Source organism: Taudactylus pleione, unplaced genomic scaffold, assembly GCF_031769625.1.
Source record: "Taudactylus pleione unplaced genomic scaffold, aTauple2 ptg000530l, whole genome shotgun sequence".
NCBI classification, from domain to species: domain Eukaryota; kingdom Metazoa; phylum Chordata; class Amphibia; order Anura; family Myobatrachidae; genus Taudactylus; species Taudactylus pleione.
This window is the reverse complement of record NW_028284932.1, coordinates 1,082,493-1,108,010: the sequence shown is the minus strand read 5'-3', so window position 1 is coordinate 1,108,010 and position 25,518 is coordinate 1,082,493. Positions and strand designations below refer to the sequence as shown.

Here is a 25,518-nt window from a genome sequence, read left to right as displayed (position 1 = left end):
TGCATCACCCTAATCGTATCCTGTATCCTCTGTCTGATCTATGGTCCTACAGATGCTCTGCATCACCCTAATCGTATCCTATATCCTCTGTCTGATCTATAGTCCTACAGATGCTCTGCATCACCCTAATCGTATCCTCTGTCTGATCTATAGTCCTACAGATGCTCTGCGTCACCCTAATCGTATCCCGTATCCTCTGTCTGATGTATAGTCCTACAGATGCTCTGCATCACCCTAATCGTATCCTGTATCCTCTGTCTGATGTATAGTCCTACAGATGCTCTTCATCACCCTAATCGTATCCTGTATCCTCTGTCTGATGTATAGTCCTACAGATGCTCTGCATCACCCTAATCGTATCCTGTATCCTCTGTCTGCTCTATAGTCCTACAGATGCTTTGCATCACCCTAATCGTATCCCGTATCCTCTGTCTGATGTATAGTCCTTCAGATGCTCTGCATCACCCTAATCGTATCCTGTATCCTCTGTCTGATCTATGGTCCTACAGATGCTCTGCATCACCCTAATCGTATCCTGTATCCTCTGTCTGATCTATAGTCCTACAGATGCTCTGCATCACCCTAATCGTATCCCGTATCCTCTGTCTGATGTATAGTCCTACAGATGCTCTGCATCACCCTAATCGTATCCTCTGTCTGAGCTATAGTCCTACAGATGCTCTGCATCACCCTAATCGTATCCCGTATCCTCTGTCTGATCTATAGTCCTACAGATGCTCTGCATCACCCTAATCGTAGCCCGTATCCTCTGTCTGATGTATAGTCCTACAGATGCTCTGCATCACTCTAATCGTAGCCCGTATCCTCTGTCTGATGTATAGTCCTACAGATGCTCTGCATCACCCTAATCGTATCCCGTATCCTCTGTCTGATGTATAGTCCTACAGATGCTCTGCATCACCCTAATCGTATCCCGTATCCTCTCTGATCTATGGTCCTACCGATGCTCTGCATCACCCTAATCGTATCCTGTATCCTCTGTCTGATCTATAGTCCTACAGATGCTCTGCATCACCCTAATCGTATCCCGTATCCTCTGTCTGATGTATAGTCCTACAGATGCTCTGCATCACCCTAATCGTATCCTCTGTCTGAGCTATAGTCCTACAGATGCTCTGCATCACCCTAATCGTATCCCGTATCCTCTGTCTGATGTATAGTCCTACAGATGCTCTGCATCACCCTAATCGTATCCCGTATCCTCTGTCTGATCTATAGTCCTACAGATGCTCTGCATCACCCTAATCGTATCCTCTGTCTGAGCTATAGTCCTACAGATGCTCTGCATCACCCTAATCGTATCCCGTAGCCTCTCTGATCTATGGTCCTACCGATGCTCTGCATCACCCTAATCGTATCCTGTATCCTCTGTCTGATCTATAGTCCTACAGATGCTCTGCATCACCCTAATCGTATCCCGTATCCTCTGTCTGATCTATAGTCCTACAGATGCTCTGCATCACCCTAATCGTATCCCGTATCCTCTGTCTGATGTATAGTCCTACAGATGCTCTGCATCACCCTAATCGTATCCCGTATCCTCTCTGATCTATGGTCCTACCGATGCTCTGCATCACCCTAATCGTATCCTGTATCCTCTGTCTGATCTATAGTCCTACAGATGCTCTGCATCACCCTAATCGTATCCCGTATCCTCTGTCTGATGTATAGTCCTACAGATGCTCTGCATCACCCTAATCGTATCCTCTGTCTGAGCTATAGTCCTACAGATGCTCTGCATCACCCTAATCGTAGCCCGTATCCTCTGTCTGATGTATAGTCCTACAGATGCTCTGCATCACCCTAATCGTATCCCGTATCCTCTGTCTGATCTATAGTCCTACAGATGCTCTGCATCACCCTAATCGTATCCTCTGTCTGAGCTATAGTCCTACAGATGCTCTGCATCACCCTAATCGTATCCCGTAGCCTCTCTGATCTATGGTCCTACCGATGCTCTGCATCACCCTAATCGTATCCTGTATCCTCTGTCTGATCTATAGTCCTACAGATGCTCTGCATCACCCTAATCGTATCCCGTATCCTCTGTCTGATCTATAGTCCTACAGATGCTCTGCATCACCCTAATCGTATCCCGTATCCTCTGTCTGATGTATAGTCCTACAGATGCTCTGCATCACCCTAATCGTATCCCGTATCCTCTGTCTGAGCTATAGTCCTACAGATGCTCTGCATCACCCTAATCGTATCCCGTATCCTCTGTCTGATCTATAGTCCTACAGATGCTCTGCATCACCCTTATCGTAGCCCGTATCCTCTGTCTGAGCTATAGTCCTACAGATGCTCTGCATCACCCTAATCGTATCCCGTATCCTCTGTCTGATCTATAGTCCTACAGATGCTCTGCATCACCCTAATCGTATCCTCTGTCTGAGCTATAGTCCTACAGATGCTCTGCATCACCCTAATCGTATCCCGTAGCCTCTCTGATCTATGGTCCTACCGATGCTCTGCATCACCCTAATCGTATCCTGTATCCTCTGTCTGATGTATAGTCCTACAGATGCTCTGCATCACCCTAATCGTATCCCGTATCCTCTGTCTGATCTATAGTCCTACAGATGCTCTGCATCACCCTAATCGTATCCCGTATCCTCTGTCTGATGTATAGTCCTACAGATGCTCTGCATCACCCTAATTGTATCCTCTGTCTGATCTATAGTCCTACAGATGCTCTGCATCACCCTAATCGTATCCCGTATCCTCTGTCTGATCTATAGTCCTACAGATGCTCTGCATCACCCTAATCGTATCCTCTGTCTGATCTATGGTCCTACAGATGCTCTGCATCACCCTAATCGTATCCTCTGTCTGATCTATGGTCCTACAGATGCTCTGCATCACCCTAATTGTATCCCGTATCCTCTTTCTGATCTATAGTCCTACAGATGCTCTGCATCACCCTTATCGTATCCTCTGTCTGATCTATAGTCCTACAGATGCTCTGCATCACCCTAATCGTATCCCGTATCCTCTGTCTGATCTATAGTCCTACAGATGCTCTGCATCACCCTAATCGTATCCCGTATCCTCTGTCTGATCTATAGTTCTACAGATGCTCTGCATCACCCTAATTGTATCCTGTATCCTCTGTCTGATCTATAGTCCTACAGATGCTCTGCATCACCCTAATCGTATCCTGTATCCTCTGTCTGATCTATAGTCCTACAGATGCTCTGCATCACCCTAATCGTATCCTGTATCCTCTGTCTGATCTATAGTCCTACAGATGCTCTGCATCACCCTAATCGTATCCCGTATCCTCTGTCTGATCTATAGTCCTACAAATGCTCTGCATCACCCTGATCGTGTCCTGTATCTGAGCACATACATGAACTTTCCAGCAGTTAGTGAATAAATGTTCATTCTGATTTTACTTTAGAAGACCGGTTCCGTAGTATCATCGATGACGCCTGGTGGTTTGGGACTGTGGAGAGTCAGCAGCCCTTCCAGTTGGAGTACCCGGATAGTCTGTTCCAGTGCTACAGCGTTCAGTAAGTCGCAAGTTGGTCCCTCTCCGAATTAATATGTAAATGATCTGTTTCCAGCAATGGAGCTGATTGAGGGCCCTATTTACTAACGAATGATCAGCAATTTATCACTCATTTCTAATGGAAAAGGTACTTAAGCTCCTTAGTAAGTAGCTCTTGGCTGCTTTCTGCTACCGATACAGCCTGCGACTTACCGCTCACTGTGATGGTCCGAACTCGCCAGGTAATCCTGGCATCCATCTGCCTCGGCAAATGGTAATGTCATGATGGGTAGCCGGCATTCGGGAAATTACCCACAGTGCGGTGCTGCAGCTCCGCCCCCTCCTTCGCGCTTATCCTCTTCACTCGTTCCATTCCGTGGATGAGAAAAAATTTGCTGGCTGGCGAAAGGACACGATCGCTCGCTGCACTGTAAGGTAGTGTAAAATGGCAGCAGCAGGGAGCTAAATACCGCTGCGAGTGGGTACTATATGCCATCTGGTATTTGGAGGGGTTTTATGGTAAATGGGGCCCTTAATATTATAGTTTTCCTTTATATTACATATAAAACATGACATCTGGGTGATAACATGAAATATTAGCGTATTGGGAATATTATCGGAACCGACAGGTTACCCCCATTTATGAAATGCTGATCAGTGACCTCTCCGCTGTAATAACTCTGGGTCACCTGCCCGCTGCTCCCGTGGCCGTGGTCTGTACCACGTGTAAGCTATCTCTTGTCTTCTGCTTACAGCTGGGATAACAATGAGCGGGAAAACATGAGCCCGTGGGACATGGAGCCTATTCCCGAGGACAGTAAGATCACCTCTTTATCCCTCTATGTGTGGTGATGTGTGTTATAGGGAGCGAGAATCCCTATGTGTCTCTGTAATGTACGCTGCTCACACTCTTTGTTTGCAGTAGTTTTGCCAGATGAAGTTGGCGCCGGAGTCCCTGTCACAGCCGAGGAACTGAACGCTCTGCAGTATAAACCAGAGGACGGAGAGTGGGGCTCAAAGTCCAGAGATGACGTTTGTGAGAGAATCATCCGCGGAATTGACCAGCTGCTCACACTTGGTAATTAGACGCCATCTAACTTGTAATGCGCTGCCGGGGGGCGGCACCCGTAATGCGCTGCCGGGGGGCGGCACCCGTAATGCGCTGCCGGGGGGGCGGCACCCGTAATGCGCTGCCGGGGGGCGGCACCCGTAATGCGCTGCCGGGGGGCGGCACCCGTAATGCGCTGGAAAATATTTTACATTTCTGCTGCTTTTGAAGTGTCATTCCACTCACTCTTTCCCCCTCTGTCACTTATAATGATCGCCTTTGCCATGTGCGTGTATTACATTATATATGTGAATGACAGGGCTCCGTTACTTGTGCCAGGTTCTGTAATAATTGCGCTGATGTTTGTTGCCAGATTTCGTCAGCCCGTTCAGCGCTCCGGTGGACCTTGCTGCATATCCCACCTACTGCACCGCAGTGTCCTATCCCACAGATCTGAGCTCCGTGAGGAAAAGACTAGAGAGTCGCTTCTACAGGTCAGTGTATGGGACGCGTGGGCAGAGCCGAGCCTTTGTCACATGCAGCACATTTCATTTTCATACATAAATAAGCGCGTCTTCCTGCGCCCAGCATTCCCCGCCCATCGCGGCGGCATCTTATCTATTGAAGACTGAACGCATAGAGTACGTGTACTGCGCAGCGCCGTACTGACAGTGTGTACAGAATTCCTATGTCCTATTTCCCTGTGAGTGTGTTACATGTAGTTACTGCTTTCATGTTACCCCATCCTGTTCTCATCCATAGTGAGCACTGTACAAGCCCTCAGTGACACATGGGCAGCACCTACAGCTGTGCTCCGTCCTCTGCTGCGGGTACAGTTCCAAATTTCAGGTAGTTTCTCATATTTCACAAGGAGGAATGCTGTCAAAGAGCAGGACTCCGAAACTGCTCCGCTGCTGGTGTAATGCAGATCTCCAGAAACTGCTCCGCTGCTGGAGTACAGAGCTGGTGTAATGCAGGACTCCGAAACTGCTCTGCTGCTGGTGTAATGCAGATCTCCAGAAAGTGCTCCGCTGCTGGTGTAATGCAGGACTCCGAAACTGCTCCACTGCTGGTGTAATGCAGATCTCCAGAAACTGCTCCGCTGCTGGTGTAATGCAGATCTCCAGAAACTGCTCCGCTGCTGGAGTACAGAGCTGGTGTAATGCAGGACTCCAAAACTGCTCCGCTGCTGGTGTAATGCAGGTCTCCAGAAAGTGCTCCGCTGCTGGTGTAATGCAGATCTCCAGAAACTGCTCCGCTGCTGGAGTACAGAGCTGGTGTAATGCAGGACTCCGAAACTGCTCTGCTGCTGGTGTAATGCAGATCTCCAGAAAGTGCTCTGCTGCTGGTGTAATGCAGATCTCCAGAAAGTGCTCTGCTGCTGGAGTAGGGAGCTGGTGTGTTACTGATCTGCTCATGTTTTCCCGTTTGCAGTTATCGCATCTATAAACAGAAGACCAGAGCAATGTAACGCTTTGGTGAAATCCGTGCTGCACAGTTGGGCCCTCGGGGGCTCCGTCAGACCTCCTGTTATTTCTATCCAGTAAAACATGGGGCCTTTAGCTATGTGATTACTGGTCATGCATTAACTGCTGCTTAAGCTTGGGATGGGGGGATTACTTTATTGCGCTAACATTTTACGCCATCCTGTATAATAAAGGAGACGCCGTGATCAGGTTTGGGATTAAGCTAAAGCTGCTCAGCCAGGTAACAAGTTTTTTCTACTTCAGGGTCCATAGGGGGTCCACAGGGTTGACCTTGGGGTATAGCTGGATCTGGATCCATGGGCACCACGCAGTTAAAGCTTTGCTGCTCCCAGGATGCACTTGGGTCCGTCCTCCTCTATACCCCGCCCCGGCCACAGGGACCTCAGTTTTAGTTGGTGCCCGGCCGGAGTCAGGTCACCCTGCGCAGTGGGGCTGCATAAGCAGCCCCTAAGCTTTATTCTTTATTTAAAAAAAAAAAAAATTTATTATTTTATTTTTACTGTCTTCAGAGCGGCAGCATCAGACTGTCCATCTGGACGTCTACGCTGCCGCTCCAACAGCCCCGCTGGTGCTGCGACGCCGGTACTGATCCGGGGATCGCAGCGGAACCCCGGAGTCAGTACTAGCGTGGCTCCGGGACCTCCCAAGGACTGCTGCCGGACTGAATGGGCCAGGTAAGCCGCGTGCAGCGCTGTCAGCGCTGCACGCGGGGAAAATGCAGTCTTCATGCCGCCGGTCTCTGGGGACAGACCGGCGGCGGGCTCCCCCTCTTCAGGAATACCCAGCGTGTCCGCTGGCCCCCGGGGTGTAAGTACCGGTTGGGAACCGGCTTCCCCGGGGGTTTAGTACTAGCAGGGGAGGCAGCCTTCCCTGCTTCAGCGGTCCTCCCCTCATCCCAGCGCGCTTTCTCTCATGTGTGCTGGCGTCGCTGGGCTGTTATCTCCTGGCCACTCCTCCTCAGAGCTCTCCGGCGGCCATCTTCTTCAGGCAGCATCGCAGAGCTCCCAGGCAGGCTTCCAGTGGACCAGTCCCCCTGCGTACCTCTCCCCCTGCAAAGGACAGTGTTCGCAGCGCTATAGCCCTCACAGACACTGAATCTGGGAGGGTGATTGTAGCGGAAGGTGCAGTGAGTATAACTTCTCTGCATGGTATGTGACTATTGCTAGTGCTGCTGTCTGTGCTTATTTTCTACTTACTGTCAGCTTATACCTATCCCTTTCCTTCTCCTACGGCCCGCAGGTGCGTGGGGGAGGGGTGTTCTTTCTGTGTACCTCACTTATATAAATCTACGTATTTGTGAGGTCCGTCACATACTGCGGTGTGCTCCTCAGTACCATATTGTGGGCTGTTTGGGTTGCATACTTGGGAGTGCGTGAGTGTTATACGCCTTACCTCGTTTCGGTGAGACACTTTTATTGCAAAAAAGTTTGTGTCATGTCTGATGAGGGGAATGAGCGCTCCGAGGCTCCTGTGTTGTTTTCCTGCTGACGCTGTTCGGCAGGGGTTGACGGGGCAGATTTGTCTCAGGACGGTCTGTGCGGGCGGTGCCAGTTGGTACCTGGACCCTCTAAACCCCCGGTGGCGCAGGATCCTCCGTGGGCAATGTTTACGCAAGTGCTGGCGTCAATCGCGGACCGACTTGCGGTCCTGACTGCGGCCCCTTCTAGGGCGTTGCCCCAGCCTACCATCCCCCGTTCCCCGGGTGTGACTCGTCTGGTGCAGTCTCCTCCCGGGTCTCAGACTGTGGGTCCTTATGCGGGTTTGCCGGTATACGTGCAAACCCCCACGGTGCCGCAGCAGTCGATGGTACCTTTTCAGGGGTATCCTCAGGCAGTACCCCCGCCTTGGGTGGACGTCCTCTCCAGCTCTGTTCAGAGTCTGGCGGCTTCGTCATCGGCTTTTCAACATATGTTGCACAGTGATTTGCCCCCACGGGCGTCCAAGCGTTCCGTTCCGGCTTCACTGGCGGCTCAGTTCACGGACACGGACGTGTCTTCGGATGACGGGGAGATCCATGAAGACTCTGACTCGTATGCCGGGGCCCAGGAGATGGAGGCTAAGTCTTCCATTAATGTGCCGGCATTGGTTAGGGCGGTGCGGGCCATCCTTCACATTGAGGAGGATGTGCCCGCCCTCAGGTCAAAATACCCAAATTTTAAAAAGGCCAAGGTAGCTTTGACGGTTTTTCCCCTGTCCGATCAATTGACAGATCATATGGCAGGGGCCTGGCAGTTGCCCAGCAAGAGGTTCCAACCGCGGAAGCGGTTGGCTTCGAACTATCCTTTTCCGGAGGCTCATTGCAGGAAGTGGGAAACTCCTCCAGCGGTGGATTCCCACGTTACCCGCTTAATTAAAAGCGCTACGCTGCCTTTGCCGTCGATCTCCTCCCTGAAGGATCCCACGGACAGGAAGGTGGAGACTTGTTTGAAGTCTATCTACTCTCTCTCGGGGGCGGTGGCCCGTCCGTCCATGGCCATCTCTTGGATGGCTAAGGCCATCGAGAGCTGGGTCAATGCTTTGGAGGATAACTTTCCGGAAGATGCTCCGGAGATCCAGAGAGCGTTGATAGGTCAAATGAGGGATGCGGCTTCCTACATTGGGGAAGCATCGTTAGACGCAAGCCTGCTAACCTCTCGGGTGTCGGCTGCAGCTGTGTCGGCGCGTCGGTCCTTGTGGCTGAGGTCTTGGAGAGCTGACGCTGACTCCAAAAATGGACTGGAGGCCTTACCTTTTAATGGGGAGTTGCTTTTTGGTCCAGACTTGGACAAAATTGTGGACACTCTGGCTAAGTCTAAATCAGCCTTCCTCCCTTCGGCTTCTGCTCCTACCAAGGTACGGAGCTCTGCTTTTCGGTCCTTTCGGGTTCAGGGCAAGGCAAAAGGTCAGTCCTTCCCGAGGCAGTCGACGACCAAGGCCGCTTCTAAGCCCAAGAAGCAGCCCTGGAGTGCCAGGCGCCCTTCTTCCAAGCAGGAAGATAAACCTTCTGCCTGATGGGACGGGCCTCCCTCTGGGGGACCCCAGAGTGGGAGGCCGACTTCTTCTATTTGCCCAGTGCTGGCACAATACCACCACGGATGCCTGGGTTCGAGAAGTGGTCTCCCAGGGGTACGCCCTGTCTTTTCGGCACAGACCGCCCCACCAGTTTTTCTGCAGGAGTCCTTCTCAGGATACGACCAAGTCTTTACAGATTCAGGAAGCTATAGAGTCCTTGCTGACAGAAGGGGTCATTGTTCCCGTTCCTCAATTACAACGAGGGACGGGGTTCCATTCTTCTCTGTTTCTGGTGCGGAAACCCAATGGTTCTCATCGCCCTATCCTCAACTTCTCAGAGTTGGGAACTCTGAACAAATTCCTCAGAGTTCCCAAGTTCAGGATGGAAACGTTACGTTCCATCATTCTGGCGATGGAACCGGGGGATTACATGGTGTCCCTGGATATCCAGGACGCCTACCTCCATGTTCCGATAGCACCTTCGCACCAGCGGTATCTGAGGTTCGCTATCCTTCAACACCATTACCAGTTCCGGGCGCTACCCTTTGGTCTCTCCACGGCACCGAGGGTGTTCACGAAGATTATGGCGGTCATGGCCGCACATCTTCGGAACCAGAATGTACGGCTACTACCGTATCTGGACGACCTCCTGTTGCTGGCGAGTTCCCCGGAGGTATTGCTTCATCATCTCCACTTGACGGTCGCTTGCCTGCAAGCGCACGGGTGGCTGATAAATTGGAAAAAGTCCTCCCTGATTCCATCTCAGCGGATGGTTCATTTGGGAGCCCTGCTGGATTCTCGTCAGCAAAGGATCTTCCTGACCCCGGAGAAGGTCTCCTCCCTGCAGCTGAGGATACACAGTTGCCTGAGCAGTTGCCGCCTGTCAGTCCATTCGGCTATGAGGGTTTTGGGCTCCATGGTGTCAACAGTCGACATGGTGGAATTTGCCCAGTTCCATTCCCGGCCTCTGCAGGGGCTGATTCTATCGGAATGGAACGGGTTACCTCACCGGATCCGCTCTCAGTTGCTGGTGTTGTCCCCGGAGGTTCGGCAGTCTTTGGCTTGGTGGCTTCAGACAGCTCATCTGGTCGAGGGGCGTCCCTTTTGGATCCCGGACTGGGTCCTGCTCACGACGGATGCCAGTCTTCGGGGTTGGGGGGCAGTGACCGGCTCGTTGTCACTTCAGGGTCGTTGGTCTGCGGAAGAAGCTCTTTTTCCCATCAACATTCTGGAACTGCGGGCGGTTTATCGGGCCCTGCAGTCGTCCGGTCCCGCTCTTTACGGACGGGCGGTTCAGGTGCAGTCCGACAACGCCACCACGGTGGCGTATATCAACCACCAAAGTTGGAACTTGCAGTCGGGCAGCGATGTCTGAGGTGTCTCGCATTCTTGCTTGGGCGGAGTGTCACATTCCAGCGATCTCGGCAGTCTTCATTCCCGGAGTCCTCAATTGGGAGGCGGACTTCCTCAGCCATCACGACGTGCATCCCGGGGAATGGTCGCTTACCCAGAGGTGTTTCAGCTCCTCGTGGACAGGTGGGGGCTGCCGGAGCTGGACTTGATGGCCTCCCGTCACAATCACAAGTTGCCCGTTTACGGGTCAAGGAAAAGAGACTCAGGCGCCTGTCTGGTAGACGCGCTGTCGGTAAAATGGACGTTTCACCTGGCGTATCTGTTTCCTCCGATATCCCTGCTTCCTCGGTTTCTGCGGAAATTCAAGCAGGACGGCGGCACGCTCGTGCTGGTGGCTCCGGCGTGGCCCAGACGTCCTTGGTACTCCGATCTCAGGAGCCTCTCCATCAACGCTCCGTACCTTCTTCCTCAGCATCGGGACCTGTTGTCTCAAGGGCCCTGCCTTTACCCGGATCTGTGTCGGCTGTCTTTGACGGCGTGGCTCTTGAGACAGCCGTCTTGAGGTCTCGGGGTTTCTCCAGTTCGGTCATTGGTACCATGCTCAGGGCACGCAAGCCTGCTTCCGCACGGATTTACCACAGGGTGTGGCGCACTTACTTTCAGTGGTGTGAATACAGAGCCTATGATCCTCAGGTGTTCAGAGTTTCCAGAATCTTGGAGTTCCTTCAATCAGGTTTGGACCTCTGCTTACACCTTGCCTCTCTGAAGGTTCATGTGTCTGCTTTGTCCGTGTGGTTTCAACGACGAATTGCTACACTGCCAGATGTTCACACCTTTTTCCAGGGTGTTCTCAGGATCCAGCCTCCTTTCGTGCCTCCTGTGGCTACTTGGGACTTGGCGCTGGTGCTATATGGGTCTTGCAGGGTCCTCCTTTTGAGCCTCTTGAGTCGGTGGACCTCAAGTGGCTGACGTTTAAGACCGTTTTTCTCCTGGCAATTGCTTCTGCCAGGAGGGTGTCAGAATTGGGGGCGCTTTCCTGTCGCCCTCCTTTCCTGATTTTTCACCAGGACAGAGCGGTGCTCCGCACTCGTCCTGAGTTTTTGCCCAAAGTGGTCTCAAAGTTCCACATTAATCAGGAACTTGTTGTGCCAGCTTTTCAGTCACCTGATCTTTCAGCTGGTGAGGCTTCCTTAGATGTAGTCCGGGCACTTACGATCTATGTGGATCGGACTGCTTCGGTTAGGAAGTCGGATTCTTTGTTTGTCCTCTTCGGTTTTCACAAGAGGGGTTGGCCTGCCAACAAGCAAACGTTAGCCCGTTGGCTTCGTTCCGTTATTTGTGAGGCTTATGCACAGGAGGGTTTACCTGTGCCAGCCTCTGTTAAGGCTCATTCCACTCTTCTGTGGGTCCCTCTTGGGCTGCTAGACGTGGCGCCTCCGCTGTTCAGCTGTGTAAGGCGGCCACTTGGTCTTCAATTCAAACGTTTTTGAGGTTCTATGCGTTTGACACCTTCGCCTCTCAGGATGCATCCTTCGGGCGCCGGGTACTCCTTTCAGCACAGGAGCGTCCCCGCCCTTAGTTGAACTGCTTTGGGACATCCCCAAGGTCAACCCTGTGGACCCCCTATGGACCCTGAAGTAGAAAACAAGAGATATGGTAAGAACTTACCTTTGTTATCTCTGTTTCTACGAAGTCCATAGGGTCCACAGGGCGCCTGCCCTGACGCACCTGGCTTCAAATGGGCTGTGTGGCTGGTCACCGGTTTTCCGTCTCCCATTTCTGTGAGTATGGTTTCTTGTGTGTTCCAGTCTTCCTTCTCTCTGTTTAGTCTCCTCCTCCGGCCTTAGCTGCTTACCAACTGAGGTGCCTGTGGCCGGGGCGGGGTATAGAGGAGGACGGACCCAAGTGCATCCTGGGAGCAGCAAAGCTTTAACTGCGTGGTGCCCATGGATCCAGATCCAGCTATACCCCAAGGTCAACCCTGTGGACCCTATGGACTTAGTAGAAACAGAGATAACAAAGGTAAGTTCTTACCATATCTCTTGCCACAAACTCTGCACTAGCACGCGCTCGTACCCACCTCCTCTAGTTTTCTGCGGTAATAATGCGCACGGTGTGTGAGAATAACAGATGGGGCTTCCTGGTGTATGGCGCACTGATCACTGTGACTGGTAGTGTTGCTTTATTGGGCATGTCATAATATATAATCTATATATATATTTCTCACAGTAAATTACACGTATAAATAGGTGTCCGTAATGAATGCTTTGCAGAATGAAACATGTTTTTTTTTTTTTTTTTATAGAACTAGTGTAAAACATGCGAATGTCTCCATTACTATGTGATTGCGTCTCACTCTCTTCCTGGATGCGTATCTGGGGTGTCACATTCGGTGTCTTTGTCCTGTCTAGGAGGATCTCTGCGCTAATCTGGGAGGTCCGGTACATCGAACACAACGCTAGGACTTTCAATGAGCCTAATTCTCCGATTGTCAAGTCTGCCAAAATTGTGACGGACGTGTTATTGCGATATATCGGGTATGTGCGCGCACGCCGCAGGTTCATCTGTTATGATGTTGCCCCCGACGTCCCTGCCAGGGTCATTGCAGCGACTTGTGTTGTACTTGCAGTGATGACGATTGTGCGGACATTCTGGAGATCTACAATCAAGTAAGATCGGAAGATGTGGACGACGCTGAGGAAGAGGAGGAGGTGAGCGGACGATTCCGAGTAACCAGGTTACCGTGTGATGAATCCTCTGTCGTCTGTGCTGACATTGTGTCGTTCCTTCCCAGCAGAGTGCGGCGGTGGAAATGGAATCGGATGGTCCAGGAACGTCCAGAGGAAGGGCTGTCAGTAAACCTCTGGTAAGTATACAATGCCTTGTTCCTGTAGCCGGTTTATCTAGAGTTAGACTGACGTGTCAGTACCAGCGCTTGTTTCCAGAATTCACCTGCCGAGAGTCTCATCTGCCCAATAATACTTTCTCTTTCAGCCATCTGGGAGACCACGGCTGCCAGCGGGGTTAAGCACCACCCATACGCGGCAGGACCTGTGCAAAGTTAGATTCCCCTTATCCCTACTTAGCCCACCCTCCAATCAGAGACGCTCATCCTCTTCCCTTTTTGGTTTAGTAATTTCCACATTCTTCTCAAAAGATTCCTTCGGTGGCCCCTTTGTCTGACACCTGGAAGAAGTGTGGGAGCAAAAACACATTTCCACAATCTGTTCCTCATCTCACATTAACTTTAGTTGTGTAACGTTCCCCAAACCTTTGCTTAGAATTCTGTGTGTAGTCTCAGTAAGTGTGTTGTGTAGACCTGGTAAGGTAAGTGGACCCTTGTGCTCAGTACAATGTTTCATGTTATCTCCTCCGTTATTGTTAGAACTTGCTATGGGCCTAGATGTCGCAGGAAGCGTCTTTCCGCCTGATGCTCGGCGCAGTGAGTGGCTTGTTAGGAGGATGGAAGGCTGAGGCGTCTCCTGTCCGCGTCTGATAGTTGTGTGTTTTATTTGTAAGGTCACACGCCGCACTAAGAGGAACCTGCTGCAGTCTAATCCTGATTCCTGGAAGGACAAGTGCAAGGAGCTGCTGGACCTGATCTATGAGCGGGAGGATTCCGAGCCTTTCAGGCAACCGGTCAACCGGCTCTCCTACCCGGTAGGTTCCGTGCTGTAACAATCTGTAACGGTTCCATCAGCAATGTCTGATTATAGCCTGAGATCATCTGCCGTACGGTACCGCACACGTGCGTCATCGGTGTTAATGGGTGTCGTTCCCTGTAGGATTACCAGGACATCATAGACACTCCGATGGACTTCAGCACTGTGAAAGGCAACCTGGAAGCGGCGACCTACAGCGACCCATTGGAATTTGGGAGAGACGTCCGATTGATTTTTAGTAACTCTAAAGCTTACACTCCCAACAAGAAGTCCAGGGTAAGGTGAAGTGTTTGTACATAATACATCAATCCAGTTTTAAATCATTGTGCTGAATAATGTATGAACTTAAACTCTTGGGTTTCCCCGTCGCCGGCCAGCTTGGCAGCCCGGGTTTCTGCCGTCGCCGGCCGGCTTGGCAGCCCGGGTTTCTGCCGTCGCCGGCCGGCTTGGCAGCCCGGGTTTCTCCCGTCGCCGGCCGGCTTGGCAGCCCGGGTTTCTCCCGTCGCCGGCCGGCTTGGCAGCCCGGGTTTCTCCCGTCGCCGGCCGGCTTGGCAGCCCGGGTTTCTCCCGTCGCCGGCCGGCTTGGCAGCCCGGGTTTCTCCCGTCGCCGGCCGGCTTGGCAGCCCGGGTTTCTCCCGTCGCCGGCCGGCTTGGCAGCCCGGGTTTCTCCCGTCGCCGGCCGGCTTGGCAGCCCGGGTTTCTCCCGTCGCCGGCCGGCTTGGCAGCCCGGGTTTCTCCCGTCGCCGGCCGGCTTGGCAGCCCGGGTTTCTCCCGTCGCCGGCCGGCTTGGCAGCCCGGGTTTCCCCCGTCGCCGGCCGGCTTGGCAGCCCGGGTTCCTTTATTTGTATATGAAGGTTTCTACTTCAGGGTCCATAGGGGGTCCACAGGGTTGACCTTGGGGTTATAGCTGGAACAGGATCCATGGGCACCACACAGTTAAGCTTTTAGCTCCCAGGATGCACTTGGGTCCTCCTCTATACCCCGCCCCCGAGCCACAGGCACCTCAGTGTAAGCTGGTGCCCGGCCGGAGTCGGTCACCGCGCAGGGTGGCTGCAGGAGCAGCCCCCAGAAGCTTTTTATTTTAAGTTAAATTTTATTTAGTTTTAATCTATTTTTACTACAGACGGCAGCGAAGGGCTGTCTGTACAGACGCCCACGCTGCCGCTCTGATCCCCGACTGGCGCCGCGCCGCCAGTACTGATCTGGGGATCGCGGCGGGAGGACAGAGTCCGTACTAGCCGGACTCTGTCTACCTCCCAGGACTGCTGCCGGAGTCGCCGGGGATGCAGGTAAGCCGCGCGTCCTTTAGCCTCCGGTCCTGGGGACAGACCGGAGGCTGCTGGCAGTGGCGGCGGGCCCCCCCCCCCATAACCCGTGGGACCACTAGACCACCAGGGATAACCGGCAAGCGGGAAGCCAGCATCCCTAGGGTTATGGCCAGCCAGGGGAGGAAGCCTTCCCTGTCAGCGGCTCCTCCCCTCAGCTCAGCGCGCCTTTCAGCACGCAGTCTGGCGTCGCTGAGCTGCAGATTCCTCGGCCACTCCTCCTCTGAGGTCTCCAGCGGCCATTTTCCCACAGTGGCAGCGCAGATCTCAGGGAGCACGCGGACCGGTCCCCCTGTGTACCTCTCCCCTGATTAAGGACAGCGTACACAGCACTATAGCCCTCCCAGACACTGAATCTGGGCAGGTTGATTGTAGTGTAAAGGTGCAGTGAGTATATCTTCCTGCATGGTATGTGACTTTTTGCTAGTGCTGCCTGTCTGTGCTTATTTTCCGCTTACTGTCAGCTTATACCTATCCCTTTACTTCTCCTACAAGCCCTGCAGGTGTGTGGGGGAGGGGCGTTTCTACTGACCTCACTTATATAGATCACGTATTTGTGAGGTCCGTCACATACAGTAGTGTGCTACTCAGTGCCATATTGTGGGCTGTTGTTCAGCACACCGGTGAGTGCGTTTCACTTCTACCCTGGTGCCAGATATATAATATATTCTGTCATGTCAGACAAGGAGGTTGAGCGCTCAGTGGCTCCGGTGTTGGCCTCCTGCGGACGCTGTTCTGCAGGAGTAGATAGGGAGGATTTGTCACAGGATGGCCTGTGTAGTCGATGCCAGGTGGCTCCTGGCCCATCCAGACCTTCTCTGGTGCAGGAACCACCGTGGGCGATGTTTTCTCAAGTGCTGGTGTCTATTGCGGACCGGCTGTCGGTCCCGAATGCTCTCCCTACTAGGGCTGTGCCCCAGCCGACCATCCCCCATTCCCCGGGTGTCCCGCAGTTATTGCGGAGTCCCCCTGGGTCTCAATCAGTTGGTCCCTATGCGGGGTTGCCTATGTATATACAGGCTTCCCCTGTGCCGCAGCAGCCTGTGGTACCTTTTCAGGCCCCTATGGCGACGCCTCCACCATGGGTGGATGTGCTCTCCAACTCCGTGCAAAATTTGGCGGCCGCTTCCTCGGCTTTTCAGTCAATGTTGCAGACTGACATGCCTTCTAGGATTTCTAAACGCCCACTCATGACACGGGCTGCTCAGGTATCGGACTCAGAGGGTTCCTCAGATGATGGGGAGGTCCCTGATGACACTGACTCGGACGCCTCGGTCCAGGAAATGGATACCAAGTCGTCCATTAATGTGCGAGCACTAGTTAGGGCGGTGCGAGCTATTCTTCTTATAGAGGATGAGGCACCGGTTCCTAGGTCGAAGTTTCCTAGTTTCAAAAAAACTAAGGTGGCTTCTGCGGTGTTTCCCCTGTCGGATCAGTTGACGGATCATATGGCGGTAGCTTGGCAGGCGCCCAGTAAGAGATTCCTTCCTCAGAAGCGGTTGGCTTCTAATTACCCCTTCCCTGAGGCACATTGTAAAAAATGGGAAACTCCACCGGCGGTGGATTCCCATGTCACCCGTTTAACTCGGGGCGCCACCTTACCATTACCGTCGATATCCTCGCTGAAGGATCCCACGGACAGGAAAGTTGAGACTTGCTTAAAGTCTATTTACTCCCTCTCCGGGGCGGTGGCCCGACCGTCCATGGCCATTTCCTGGGTGGCCAAGGCCATTGAGGGGTGGGCCAATGCATTGGAAGATACCTTCCCGGACGACGCTCCGGATGTCCAGCGGGCGTTGTTGGGACAAATGAGGGACGCCGCTTCTTACATTGGAGAAGCTTCTTTAGATGCTAGTCTGCTGACCTCGCGGGTATCGGCTGCAGCGGTGTCTGCCCGCCGATCCTTATGGTTGCGGTCCTGGAGAGCGGACTCTGATTCAAAGAAAGGTCTGGAGGCCTTACCTTTCAATGGGGAATTACTATTTGGTCCGGACTTGGACAAAATAGTGGACACCCTGGCTAAATCCAAGTCGGCCTTCCTCCCTTCGGCGGCACTGCCTGCTAAGGTTCGGAGTTCGGCTTTTCGTTCCTTTCGGGTTCAGGGTAAGGCGAAAGGTCAGTCCTTCCCGAGACAGTCTGCGAGTAAGACGGCCTCTAAACCCAAGAAGCAAGCCTGGAGTGCTCGGCGCCCTTCTTCCAAGCAGGAAGATAAACCTGCGGCCTGATGGGACGGGCCTCCCTCTGGGGGACCTCAGAGTGGGAGGCCGACTTCTTCTATTTGCCCAGTGCTGGCACAATACCACCACGGATGCCTGGGTTCGAGAAGTGGTCTCCCAGGGGTACGCCCTGTCTTTTCGGCACAGACCACCCCACCAGTTTTTCTGCACAAGTCCTTCTCAGAACAAGACCAAGGCGTTACAGGTTCAGGAGGCTATAGAGTCCTTGCTGAAAGCAGGGGTCATTGTTCCCGTTCCTCTATCACAACGAGGGACGGGGTATTATTCGTCTCTGTTTCTGGTGCAGAAACCCAATGGTTCTCATCGCCCTATCCTCAACTTGAAGTCTCTGAACAAATTCCTCAGAGTTCCCAAGTTCAGGATGGAAACGTTACGTTCCATCATTCTGGCGATGGAACCGGGAGATTACATGGTGTCCCTGGACATCCAGGACGCCTACCTCCATGTTCCGATAGCATCTTCACACCAGCGGTATCTGAGGTTCGCTATCCTTCAACACCACTATCAGTTCCAGGCGCTACCCTTTGGTCTCTCCACGGCACCGAGGGTGTTCACGAAGATTATGGCGGTCATGGCCGCACATCTTCGGAACCAGAATGTACGGCTGCTGCCGTACCTGGACGACCTCCTGTTGCTGGCGAGCTCCCCGGAGGTACTGCTTCAACATCTCCACCTGACGATCGCTTGCCTGCAAGCGCACGGGTGGTTGATGAATTGGAAAAAGTCCTCTCTGATTCCATCACAGCGGATGGTTCATTTGGGAGCCCTGCTGGATTCGCGTCAGCAAAGGATCTTCCTGACTCCGGAGAAGGTCGCCTCACTACAGCTGCGGATACGCAGTTGCCTGAGCCGTTGCCGCCTGTCGGTCCATTCGGCTATGAGAGTTCTGGGGTCCATGGTGTCGACATTCGACATGGTGGAATTTGCCCAGTTCCATTCCCGGCCCCTGCAGGGGCTGATTCTATCAGAATGGAACGGGTTACCTCACCGGATCCGCTCTCAGGTACTGGTGTTGTCTCCGGACGTTCGGCTATCTTTGGCTTGGTGGCTTCAGACAGCTCATCTGGTCGAGGGGCGCCCATTTTTTATCCCGGACTGGGTCCTGCTCACGACGGATGCCAGTCTCCGGGGTTGGGGGGCAGTGACCGGCTCTTTGTCGCTTCAGGGTCGTTGGTCAGCGGAAGAAGCACTTCTCCCCATCAACATCCTGGAACTGCGGGCAGTATACAAGGCCCTGCAGTCGTCCGGCCCCACTCTTCACGGAAGGGCGGTACAGGTGCAGTCCGACAACGCCACCACGGTGGCGTATATCAATCACCAAGGCGGAACTCGCAGTCAGGCAGCGATGTCGGAGGTGTCTCGTATCCTGTCTTGGGCGGAGGGTCACATTCCAGCGATCTCGGCGGTCTTCATCCCCGGAGTCCTCAATTGGGAGGCGGACTTCCTCAGCCGTCACGACGTGCATCCCGGGGAATGGTCGCTTCACCCAGAGGTGTTTCAGCTACTCGTGGACAGGTGGGGACTGCCGGAGGTGGACTTGATGGCCTCCGGTCACAATCACAAGTTGCCCGTTTACGGGTCAAGGACAAGAGACGCAGGTGCAAGTCTGGTGGACGCGCTGTCGGTGACATGGACGTTTCACCTGGCGTATCTGTTTCCTCCGATATCCCTGCTTCCTCGGGTTCTGCGGAAATTCAAGCAGGACGGCGGCATGCTCGTGCTGGTAGCTCCGGCGTGGCCCAGACGTCCTTGGTACTCCGATCTGAGGAGCCTCTCCATCGACGCTCCGTACCTTCTTCCTCAACGTCGGGACCTGTTGTCTCAGGGGCCCTGCCTTTACCCGGATCTGGGTCGGCTGTCTTTGACGGCGTGGCTCTTGAGACAGCCGTCTTGAGGTCTCGGGGCTTCTCCAGTTCGGTTATTGGTACGATGCTCAGGGCACGCAAGCCTGCTTCAGCACGGATTTATCACAGTGTGTGGCACACTTACTTTCAGTGGTGTGAGTCCAGACTTTATGATCCTCAGGTGTTCCGAGTTTCTAGGATCTTGGAATTTCTTCAGTCAGGATTGGATCTCGGCTTACGCCTTGCATCTCTGAAGGTTCATGTGTCCGCCTTGTCCGTGTGGTTTCAACGGCGGATTGCAATACTACCAGACGTTCACACCTTTTTCCAAGGTGTTCTCAGGATCCAGCCTCCCTTTGTGCCTCCTTGGGACTTGGCGGTGGTGCTACGGGTCCTGCAGGGTCCTCCGTTTGAGCCTCTTGAGGCGGTGGAGCTCAAGTGGCTAACATTTAAGACGGTTTTTCTCCTGGCAATTGCTTCGGCCAGGAGGGTGTCTGAATTGGGGGCGCTTTCCTGTCGCCCTCCTTTCCTGATTTTTCACCAGGACAGAGCGGTGCTCCGCACTCGTCCTGAGTTTTTGCCCAAAGTGGTCTCGAAGTTCCATATTAATCAGGAACTTGTTGTGCCAGCTTTTCAGTCCCCTGATCTTTCAGCTGGTGAGACTTCCTTAGATGTGGTCCGGGCGCTTAGAATTTATGTAGACCGGATGGCTTCGGTTAGGAAGTCTGATTCCTTGTTTATCCTCTTTGGTTTTCACAAGAGGGGTTGGCCTGCCAACAAACAAACGTTAGCCCGTTGGCTTCGTTCCGTTATTTGTGAGGCTTATGCACAGGAGGGCTTACCTGTGCCAGCCTCTGTTAAGGCTCATTCCACTCGTTCTGTGGGTCCCTCTTGGGCTGCTAGACGTGGCGCTTCTGCTGTTCAGCTGTGTAAGGCGGCCACTTGGTCTTCAATTCAAACGTTTTTGAGGTTCTATGCGTTTGACACCTTTGCCTCTCAGGATGCATCCTTTGGGCGCCGGGTACTCCTTTCAGCACAGGAGCGTCCCCGCCCTTAGTTGTACTGCTTTGGGACATCCCCAAGGTCAACCCTGTGGACCCCCTATGGACCCTGAAGTAGAAAACAAGAGATATGGTAAGAACTTACCTTTGTTATCTCTGTTTCTACGAAGTCCACAGGGCGCCCGCCCTGACGCACCTGGCTTCAAATGGGCTGTGTGGCTGGTCACCGGTTTTCCGTCTCCTATTGCTGTGAGTATGGTTTCTTGTGTGTTCCAGTCTTCCTTCTCTCTGTTCCATATTCTCCTCCGGCCTAGGCTGCTTACCAACTGAGGTGCCTGTGGCTCGGGGGCGGGGTATAGAGGAGGACCCAAGTGCATCCTGGGAGCTAAAAGCTTAACTGTGTGGTGCCCATGGATCCTGTTCCAGCTATAACCCCAAGGTCAACCCTGTGGACCCTATGGACTTCGTAGAAACAGAGATAACAAAGGTAAGTTCTTACCATATCTCTTGTTTTCTTAGCTGAATCTTACTCTTGTTGTTCTCTTCCCTCCCCCAGATCTACAGTATGACTCTCCGGTTATCTGCCCTGTGTGAAACCTACATAAAAGATATAATCTCTGACTACAAGCTGGCCATGCAGCTACAGAAATTACAGAAGCGTAAGCGGCAAAGGTACCGGAAGCGCATACACAGCAGCAGCAGCAGTAGTAGTAGCAGCAGCAGCAGCAGCTCTGGGTCTAGCAGTAGAGCCTCCAGGTAAAGCCACGGGAGAGGGTGAAGCCCGATCGGGATGTTTCAGTATTAATGGTGATGTGCCAGTGGTCCATTACTTACGAATTGTTTTATTTCTCGCTTTCTAGCCCCAAAGCAAAACCGAGAAAGGTTCAGCAGAAGGTCACACCGAGCGCCCCCCTTCCCCTCTCCAGGAGCAGTTCCTCTTCATCTGAACGTAAGACGTAGGGGGTGACAACCGCATTCAATTTACAATCCAAAATAAAGTCCCCACTTCCCCTGTGGCAGCAGCTGCAGATCCCACAGAGCCACTGTGGTTATTTCTGGAGAGGCCGGAGAGCTGGGTCCCTCTGGAGAGGCCGGAGAGCTGGGTCCCCCTGTAGCTGCTGTCCATCCGTCCCCCTGTAGCTGCTGTCCATCCGTCCCCCTGTAGCTGCTGTCCATCCGTCCCCCTGTAGCTGCTGTCCATCCGTCCCCCTGTAGCTGCTGTCCATCCGTCCCCCTCTAGCTGCTGTCCATCCGTCCCCCTCTAGCTGCTGTCCATCCGTCCCCCTCTAGCTGCTGTCCATCCGTCCCCCTCTAGCTGCTGTCCATCCGTCCCCCTCTAGCTGCTGTCCATCCGTCCCCCTCTAGCTGCTGTCCATCCGTCCCCCTCTAGCTGCTGTCCATCCGTCCCCCTCTAGCTGCTGTCCATCCGTCCCCCTCTAGCTGCTGTCCATCCGTCCCCCTCTAGCTGCTGTCCATCCGTCCCCCTCTAGCTGCTGTCCATCCGTCCCCCTCTAGCTGCTGTCCATCCGTCCCCCTCTAGCTGCTGTCCATCCGTCCCCCTCTAGCTGCTGTCCATCCGTCCCCCTCTAGCTGCTGTCCATCCGTCCCCCTCTAGCTGCTGTCCATCCGTCCCCCTCTAGCTGCTGTCCATCCGTCCCCCTCTAGCTGCTGTCCATCCGTCCCCCTCTAGCTGCTGTCCATCCGTCCCCCTCTAGCTGCTGTCCATCCGTCCCCCTCTAGCTGCTGTCCATCCGTCCCCCTCTAGCTGCTGTCCATCCGTCCCCCTCTAGCTGCTGTCCATCCGTCCCCCTCTAGCTGCTGTCCATCCGTCCCCCTCTAGCTGCTGTCCATCCGTCCCCCTCTAGCTGCTGTCCATCCGTCCCCCTCTAGCTGCTGTCCATCCGTCCCCCTCTAGCTGCTGTCCATCCGTCCCCCTCTAGCTGCTGTCCATCCGTCCCCCTCTAGCTGCTGTCCATCCGTCCCCCTCTAGCTGCTGTCCATCCGTCCCCCTCTAGCTGCTGTCCATCCGTCCCCCTCTAGCTGCTGTCCATCCGTCCCCCTCTAGCTGCTGTCCATCCGTCCCCCTCTAGCTGCTGTCCATCCGTCCCCCTCTAGCTGCTGTCCATCCGTCCCCCTCTAGCTGCTGTCCATCCGTCCCCCTCTAGCTGCTGTCCATCCGTCCCCCTCTAGCTGCTGTCCATCCGTCCCCCTCTAGCTGCTGTCCATCCGTCCTTCTGTAGAGAAATGGTATCAGTGGCCTTGGAATTACAACACAGATTTCTTCCCTAGTGTCTGATTCTCCGGAGGAGCCTGACAGAACCTCTGCTGATGAGGAGATGGAGGAGAAGGCGCCATCTTCCCGATCAAACCTGCAGAACAAAAGTGACACTGAGCCAGAACCAGCAAGCAGCGCAAAGACCAAATCCTCCCCTGTGAAAGGTAATGCTGCGCGGGCTGGGGAGCGCCTTAGCCTTGGCGCGCGGGCTGGGGAGCGCCTTAGCCTTGGCGCGCGGGCTGGGGAGCGCCTTAGCCTTGGCGCGCGGGCTGGGGAGCGCCTTAGCCTTGGCGCGCGGGCTGGGGAGCGCCTTAGCCTTGGCGCGCGGGCTGGGGAGCGCCTTAGCCGGGGCACATGGAAAAATGTTCGAATGCAGAAGATCCCAAGTCTCAAGGTTCCAAATGTCACTAAGCAAAACACCTGTGCGACTCTACCTTTTTGTTTTTGGGTTTGGTATAAAAGATCTACAAGAAAAAGATAGATGACAGTAGATGTAAGCCAGGCAATAGGTCGACACAGAAAAGGTCAACATGGGTGCAGGTCGACAGGTACAAAGAGTCGATACAAAAATTGTTGCCACACTTTTTTTTTTTCTAACCCTAATCTTCAGCCTAACCCTACTCTTGGTGCGTAATCCTAACCATCGGGGTAAGTGCCTAGCCAGTGCTCCCAAACTAATTAGTCCCATCCTAGCTCTCAGCCAGCTGCGCTGTATCCAGCAATGCTTGTACATGGGAGATTCCAGCTGCCGATATGTCGGAAAGCTGAAATACAGAGCAGTTGTTCCGGTGTACTTAGATCAGCTGGGCACAAACTGGATATTTGTACATGACTTTAGCAGGTGCAGAAGCTGGGTATGAAGCCCTGTGTGTGATCCTCCGCACCTGCCAGGGATAAAGGACAGAGCTGTGAAGACCTCAGTCTGGCAGATAATCTGAGGCCCTGGTACCTAGGATATTGTTAGACTGGATTCTCACGGGTTTGCTGCCTCCAGTGCAGACAGTTCGCCCGCTTCCTCGTACAGTCATTTGGGGACACTCCTGTTCTGGGATAGAGGGTTCAGGCGTACGGGCAGACACTGAGGCGTAACTAAACTGAGACCCCATCCACCTCTAGGTTCTCCCACCTCCTCAGGAGCCTCTGTACTTTTTTTTTTTTTTTTTTGTGACTGAGTAAAGCGCAAAGTTTCTCCTTTGAGGATTTATTTTATTATGTCTTTTAATGTTATTGCGCTTTGGTCCTTGTTCACAAGTGCTCAATGCGCACCCAAATTGGACACCTCTGCCTGTTTCCGGCATCTGGATGGCCGCAGTCCCGTTCCATATGTGGCTCCTGGCTCCGACTAAGCTCGGGTGTCCTGGGCCCTGGCTCGCACCTAAGCTCGAGTGTCCTGGGCCCTGGCTCGCACCTAAGCTCGAGTGTCCTGGGCCCTGGCTCGCACCTAAGCTCGAGTGTCCTGGGCCCTGGCTCGCACCTAAGCTCGAGTGTCCTGGGCCCTGGCTCGCACCTAAGCTCGAGCGTCCTGGGCCCTGGCTCGCACCTAAGCTCGAGCGTCCTGGGCCCTGGCTCGCACCTAAGCTCGAGCGTCCTGGGCCCTGGCTCGCACCTAAGCTCGAGCGTCCTGGGCCCTGGCTCGCACCTAAGCTCGAGCGTCCTGGGCCCTGGCTCGCACCTAAGCTCGAGCGTCCTGGGCCCTGGCTCGCACCTAAGCTCGAGCGTCCTGGGCCCTGGCTCGCACCTAAGCTCGAGTGTCCTGGGCCCTGGCTCTCTCCTAAGCTCGAGTGTCCTGGGCCCTGGCTCTCTCCTAAGCTCGAGTGTCCTGGGCCCTGGCTCTCTCCTAAGCTCGAGTGTCCTGGGCCCTGGCTCTCACCTAAGCTCCAGTGTCCTGGGCCCTGGCTCTCACCTAAGCTCCAGTGTCCTGGGCCCTGGCTCTCACCTAAGCTCGAGTGTCCTGGGCCCTGGCTCTCACCTAAGCTCGAGTGTCCTGGGCCCTGGCTCTCACCTAAGCTCGAGTGTCCTGGGCCCTGGCTCTCACCTAAGCTCCAGTGTCCTGGGCCCTGGCTCTCACCTAAGCTCGAGTGTCCTGGGCCCTGGCTCTCACCTAAGCTCCAGTGTCCTGGGCCCTGGCTCGCACTAAGCCCCGGGATGCTGAAGCTCAGGTAAGGCTAAGCTGTGGGCAGTTATGGCTAGCTCCAGCTGGGTCTTTCAGGTTCTGGTGACCAGTGGTCATTATTTGCCGAGGGGAACAGGACAGTAGCTGTCCTACGGACAGTGCCATTTGCCTCCAGACCATGCATAGATAGTAGCCACTTCCATCTTCTAGTCCCCACTCTGGTAACACCGCCCGACTGACACATTACTGCAACCTCCTGCTGGGGACACTTCTCATAGGGGCTAGCAGGCTTTCAGCTGTTTATATTGACAATACGCTTAAAAACCGGCGGTAAGGTAAATTCCTCCTGCCTGTGTCCGTATTTCTGCGCACGCTCTGTTCTGGGGGCAGGTATAGAGGTATGTGTCCTTCAGTGTGGCTGGAAAGGGAGACAAACATCCCAAAGTAAAGAAGGGTCCTCTCCAGCTATGGCCCTAACTCAGATGTTTACGTACAGCTTCCATTTTTTTTTTCCATTTTAGATCTGCGCAGAAACTGCATTGCGCATTTGTGCACATCTGGGGCTGCAATGTCGCTCACAGTACCCCAAACACCACAGCATGATTGGCATGCTGCTGGCATTTGGACGGGGCGGTGGCATATAGCATTACAGAAAATGCGGGCATGAC

The 25,518-nt window shown here is 53.8% G+C and overlaps 1 protein-coding gene across 4 annotated transcripts in view; it reads left to right on the top strand.

Annotated features, from left to right (window-relative positions):
- BRWD3 (bromodomain and WD repeat domain containing 3) overlaps positions 1–25,518 on the top strand; it is a 113,752-nt gene that overhangs the window by 80,240 nt on the left and 7,994 nt on the right. Inside the window, exons 28-40 of one of the 4 annotated variants that reach the window (XM_088450848.1) lie at positions 3,425–3,536; positions 4,270–4,331; positions 4,440–4,592; positions 4,936–5,056; positions 12,805–12,930; positions 13,023–13,104; positions 13,188–13,259; positions 13,388–13,453; positions 13,913–14,053; positions 14,179–14,331; positions 21,019–21,218; positions 21,323–21,411; positions 22,752–22,901. In XM_088450848.1, the coding sequence (XP_088306974.1) occupies positions 3,425–3,536; positions 4,270–4,331; positions 4,440–4,592; positions 4,936–5,056; positions 12,805–12,930; positions 13,023–13,104; positions 13,188–13,259; positions 13,388–13,453; positions 13,913–14,053; positions 14,179–14,331; positions 21,019–21,218; positions 21,323–21,411; positions 22,752–22,901 (1,527 nt within the window). Of the gene's footprint in view, positions 1–3,424; positions 3,537–4,269; positions 4,332–4,436; positions 4,593–4,935; positions 5,057–12,804; positions 12,931–13,022; positions 13,105–13,187; positions 13,260–13,387; positions 13,454–13,912; positions 14,054–14,178; positions 14,332–21,018; positions 21,219–21,322; positions 21,412–22,751; positions 22,902–25,518 lie in introns of all 4 variants that reach the window. The other 3 variants (XM_088450847.1, XM_088450846.1, XM_088450849.1) reach the window with 3 other exon arrangements.